The sequence below is a fragment of the Rhinopithecus bieti genome, unplaced genomic scaffold (genome assembly GCF_001698545.2).
Source record: "Rhinopithecus bieti isolate Rb0 unplaced genomic scaffold, ASM169854v2 scaffold_66334, whole genome shotgun sequence".
In the NCBI taxonomy this organism is placed as follows: Eukaryota; Metazoa; Chordata; class Mammalia; order Primates; family Cercopithecidae; genus Rhinopithecus; species Rhinopithecus bieti.
Genome location: NW_016825388.1, coordinates 480,994 through 486,993, shown reverse-complemented (window position 1 = coordinate 486,993; position 6,000 = coordinate 480,994). Strand labels below are relative to the sequence as shown.

General features: G+C 35.4%; 1 protein-coding gene across 1 annotated transcript in view; it reads right to left on the bottom strand.

Moving 5' to 3' along the window:
• LOC108522647 (guanine nucleotide exchange factor VAV3-like) overlaps positions 1-6,000 on the bottom strand; it is a 233,856-nt gene that overhangs the window by 17,550 nt on the left and 210,306 nt on the right. The window contains 3 exon segments of the mRNA XM_017862992.1: positions 2,185-2,284; positions 3,557-3,660; positions 5,550-5,618. Coding sequence (XP_017718481.1) covers positions 2,185-2,284; positions 3,557-3,660; positions 5,550-5,618 — 273 coding nt within the window.

The window sequence follows — 6,000 nt, the reverse complement described above, 5'->3', positions numbered from 1 at the left end:
TATAATAAAAAAAAGAAAAGAAAAGAAAAATAAAATGGGGTAGGATAAGCCAGGTTTATAGGGGAAGATAAAGAGATTCATCGCCTTTCACCCCATGTTACCTTGGTTCCAAAGTAGAGAAGAAAAAGACAAAAAAATCAACAAGAACAAAAATAACCACAAAACAGAAGACACAAAGAAGACAGAGAGACACCAAGAATAAGGCAGTTTTCCTTCTATCATGCTAGGGCTTGTGGCGGGCAGCTCCAACTGAGCATTTGTTGAAGTGTTACATTAAGTATCCGACTTAATACTTCCAAATCAGGACTATGGTTAGAAGGGGGAGCTTTTAAGCTGAGGAAAGGACAGCAGGGGCAACTCACCCTGTGCCTTTCAGACTCAGCCTGACGTCCTCTCTTTCCCTAAGATGAGCACTGACTGCAAAAACTACATATTTAGAGTCCCAGAGTATGGTCACTGGGTAAAACTTTGACAATAACTCTGAAAGAAGGAAGAACAACATTCAATCAAGACTGAGAATATAATGGAGATGTGATTGACAACTTGCTGACTCCTATCTGGAAGCACAGTTTTATATCTTTATTTTAAGAAAAATTGCTTTAATGTTGCCCTATTAGGAAGTATGTGTATGAGTTGTAAAATTTAATTTTATCATCATATTTTTAGTCACAGTGGTTCACAGCTCTACACTTAGTAGGCTCGATTCTCCAAAGAGGAGCAGGAAGTCTTTGCGCTAACAATGTTACAAGGATGATATTTAGTGGTGACTCAAACTACCTCCAGTCTTCAAGTCAACATAACGAAGGAATATTAAGACACAAAGCAAAAAGATCATGTACCTAGTACAGTTATTTGGTAGCCGAACTGTCTAAGCAATAGTTTTCCCTTTGTGGGAGTTGTGGGCTATGAAATCACACCAGAGAGGCAAAACAATGAAGGGCTTCTGATTTGAAAATCACCTGTCCATTCTCCCCTGACCTCAGTGCTACACTGAACAAAGAATAGGAAAAGGGATATTAAAGAGGCAAATAAGCCACACACTGTTATTTAAGAGCTGGCTATATATCTCTACCTGAAATTTAGTGAAATTCAAATACATGGATAATACAACAACTATATTCAAATACATGGATAATACAGTAACTGATATAACAAGCATTGTTCAAAAGTTCTTTGAAAGCATGAACTCCTCAAACTCCTCTTCAGAAAAAACAAAAAACAAAAAACAAAACAGAACAAAAAAAAAACATGACTTAACATAGGTTTCTAGACTTATATTCTATTGTGATCATGCACGCTTGATTATACTGGCCTATGTGCCATTTCTCAAACTTCCCCAACTATTCTGGTCAAGACATACCAATTGTTCAGGAATGCTCTCCACAGAATCTCATCTGTCAAAGCTCATCCCATTCTTTGGTGACTTAACTCAAATGCTGCCTCTTCAGATGAATCCTCTACAGTCTTCCACACTGAAGTGGGTAGATTCAGTCTCACAGAGCCCTATTGTACAGTGCTCATCACATGTTATTTAATCCTATCATATTTGTGTTTGTCTTCTCTTCCTTCTTGTGGGCAATATGCATGCTGTTTTAATACATCTGACTCTAAATGTCATATTTTTAGTAAACACCTTTTTTATTTTGTTGTTTTTCATACAGGGTCTTGCTTTGCCACCCAGGCTGGAGTGCAATGGTGCAATCATAGCTCACTGCAGCTTCAAACTCTTGGGCTCAAGTGATCCTCCTGCCTCAACTTCTCAGGTAGCTAGGACTACAGGCATGAGCTACCCTGCCCAGCTAACTAGTAAACATTTTAAATCTACATATACGTTATCTAACCTGTCTCACTCGTCCTGTACTTCTTACCATCTATGCAAGTTACAATCTCTCTGAACTTCTGCTTTCTCATAAGATGAGAAAATTAATTGTACCTATCTCACAGAGTCAGAAGGACCTAATGAGATAATGCATGTAAAACATAGGGCCATAAATGTTAGATTTTTACGACTGTTACTATTACTACCATATTACTATTTTATAGAGCTATTTAAATATTTTATAAAATTGACATGAAAATGTATTTTAAAAAATGGGAAATGTACTGCTGTACTGATCATAAAGAGAAATACATTGCTTTTAGGTTTATTTTGCTTTATGTCATAAACAAAAAATAAATAGGCACCTCTAATTTCAGTTTGACATCTTCTTTTGTCTTAGAAATGTAGTCTAAACTAGAGATGGCCGACTCTACTCCACTGCAGTACTGCCCGTAAATAACCAATCTGAAAGGGAAAAAGAGAAGAAATCTGTAAGACAAAAAACAAGAAGGAACTGGAGGGGGAAACAAGCAGAATCTTCATCTCTTTAAAACCATAGTTAGGGATAACCAAAATAGCAGTAGAAATTATTTTTAATACATATCACATACACAGTCCTAGAATGAGGATCATTCATTTTATAGTAATGACTAATTTTTAGTTCCAACTTTGAATGAGATTAATTCTATGTACATTTTTTATAGCAGGTAGAATTTACAAACTGGCTTGATGACTGTTAATATTATTTGAGTAGACATAAATGAATTCCAAAAACAAAATTTAAAATTTCTGTTAAAGCTCTTAATAGAAATAAACTTCATCTCTAAACAGTCAGAAAGTTTTATTTTCTATTACAATTTTATGCCAATCACTACATACAACTCCTTCATTATTAAACCTCCTACTCCTTGCTACTTTTTAATTAAGGAACATAAATCATCTGAAGAGAGGAAAATGAGAGACCGGAACTGTGCTGGACAGAAGATAACTCATATCACATGGAATCTGACCCACTTCAGGGAAGGTATCTCTGTAGTAATACAAACATTTTGCAAAGAGGTCAGTTGGTTTATTGTTTCTCTTAACTCTCCACTGGGAAAAAAAAAAAAAAAACACTACTAATAAGATGTGACTATTTATCGAAGACTTGATGCAAAGCAATTCATTAGCCACTTCTTAGTACTAGGAAATACGTTGCTTGATTTGAAAAGAGAAATAATTATATTTTAAGCAAAATTTCTTGATACTCCATATAGGTTGTCAGGAGATTTTTTTTTTAACTTAGAAAGGGAAACTGACTCTGTGACTCTAATATTCTGAAATAGAGTGTCATAAAATACTAGAGTTGGAAGAAAAGTGGAAGAAGCATTAGGTACCAGCTAATCTATCTCCAGTGTTTACAGATGGGGACATAGAGGCTCAGAGAGTTAAAATGACTTACTGAAGATTACATTGCTCAGTAATGATAAAGCCTATAAAACAACCTTAGTCTTTTGATTTACAATGCAAAAAAATAAGCACCATACTAGGTCCTTTCTTCCCCCCTTTCTTCTTTTTTCTTTTTAAATTACATATATAGAACTCAAACTACTACTCAAAGTAACTCTCCCATGTTCTAATTACTGTTCAGGTAGTAGTGTAATAAACAGTAGTAATAGCTATTTGTTAGCTATTTTAATACTAATCCTCACTATAATTACAAACTAAAACCCACAAAACTTAAACTTCAAAAGTTACCTTTCCTTGTAGTTAATAAAAACTTGGTACAAGTTATGGTCATTTTTATTTACAATGGAATCATGAATCTCTTGCATTAGGTTCCGATGAAGTTTTACAAGTTCCTAAAAAAAGAAAACAATGTGAAAGGAAAGTAGGAAACACAACCAAAAAATACAGCCCAAACCCAGAATCCCTTTTGTCGCTAGATTTGCCGCTCAGGATATGCTGAATGCTTTCAATATATAAAACTGCTTCCACCAATAAAGAGAGGGAAAAGGAGAGTGGGGAGAGAAAGGGGGAGGAAGGGGAGGAAGCAGACGGAGAGGACAGGGTAGAAGAGGAGGAGGGAGAGCAGGGGATGGAAGGGAGAAAAAAGAAGGAAGATAAGAGGAAGGCAGAGGAGAGGGAGGAGAAGAGAGAGAGGCCATGCAGATGGGAAACAGCAATTTCATATCTCACTTGAAATGTTAGTGTCCTGTGAAAAAAGACATTATCTCACTAGTTATTAAAGGATAATTTATTCCTTGTGTAAAAATATGTATAGCTTATTTTTGTTTTATAATCACTATAAATTTTTAAATAAAAATGTCCAAGTGCCTAAGGTTTTATTGACAGTAAAAAATAATGACTCATGTCCTTGTGACACAGAAATGTAGATTTGTACTTTGGTCAATTAGTGGTGTCCTGGTGCTAAGCTAACAATAATCAGACTAAATTACTTGAAACCAGACAACTAATGGCATAAATAAGGACCAAATAAATTGTATTCGACAGTTTACTGGAGCAACTCAAAATGTCAGACTCTCACATTTTTCCCGATAAGCAACTAATTTTCAGTCAGGCAGTAAATGTATGTCATAGCCAGGATATGAGGCAACTTGAACTAGGTGCCAATTCTCCCATTATCTCATCCTGTGTACCTTGGAGCACACATTGACTCCACAGCATGCTCTTTCCTTAGTGGGGTAGAAAGTAAACATGAAGATGTGGGCTCTAAGTTATAAAGACCATACTGAAGTGGTTCAAGATCCTTATCTTCTCCAAATGTGCAGTTTATTTAGTGCTAAACCTTCATCGGATATTGTACATGTTATAAATCAACAAGAATGTCTTCATTCGGCCAAAATCAGGGAAAGGATGAAATGCCATTGCTTACCAACTGCTACTGAGTAACACAGAACACAATAGAATCAAAATATAAAGAATTGTTCAGGTAATACAAGCAGGTCTGTGCATAAAAGCTTAAATACATGTATTACTGTATGTGGACGCGCGTGCATGGGGGTGGGGGTGTATAAACCAAAGCAAGTCCTAGAGGTCTGAGAACTCGAATCTTGCCTAGCATTACCTCACTTGGCATGGCATTTAGCTTGCTTCTAGATTTCTGGGCAAATATCCTTTTAAGATTGTAAGATTCTGGTAAGGTGCCCTGAAACTTGAAATGCTTACATAAATGTAAATGAAAAAAATCTCCTCAAATTTTACAGTTAAAATAGTCTGGTAAATCATAAGGAAGTAGTCTATTTCAGACATGGGAGTTACGTTTGATACAACTGGAAGTAGAAAGCACCAAATAGTAGAGGCCAAAGATGTGGAGGAATGGAGGAAAGTGGGGGAAACTGATATGGTGAGGACATCATCTACAAGACAAGGTCTGAGGGGCTGGAAGAGCAACAGAGCTCCACAGGGAAGTGTGGGGATGGAAGGGGACCCCTGGATTACTTCAGACTACTTCCTCATGACAAACAGTTAAGAATAACACATGGAATTTATTTTTCCATTTGTGTTCTTCATACATGTTGACTGACTTTTAGTTGAAGATATGATACATCAGTTATTTCAAGAAAATAAGGATATAAAACCGGAAAAAAAAAAACAAACAAATAAATAAATAAGGCCAATATTCTTAAAGACTACAAAAGAGTGTTTAAAAAAGGGATCTGGAACCCTGTAAGGAAATGAGGATTTTATTGAAATACACCACAGTTTTAGCTAGCATATTTTTACTTACAGGAATGTTGATGAATACTGAATCAAATTCTGCTGCTGTCAGAAATCTTTTTAGTGGTGCCATGAAATACTAGCAGGAAAGAAGAAGAAAACAGTAATTAAGTATAACTTGTCCTAATCTATGTAATAGTTTTTCAACAACAACAAATATTTTTTGAAAGTCAATTGTTGATCAGCATTATAATCACCAAAATTGTAGAAACTATTTTCTCTAACTTAAAGACTTCACACTTGAGTAGATATATAAAGACATGAATACAAGCTAGTATTAATACATTTAAAGTATAAAATAAAATGGTTTAGATAACAAATGCTTCCAAAAGGAAGGAAGAAAAGAACACTATTGTCTGAGTTGGCAAACAATGGCAACATTCTGGAGATGTATATGAAGACTTACACAGTAATATCTCCCTAATGTTTTGTGGAGATTCTGGATCGCTGAGATCAATAAT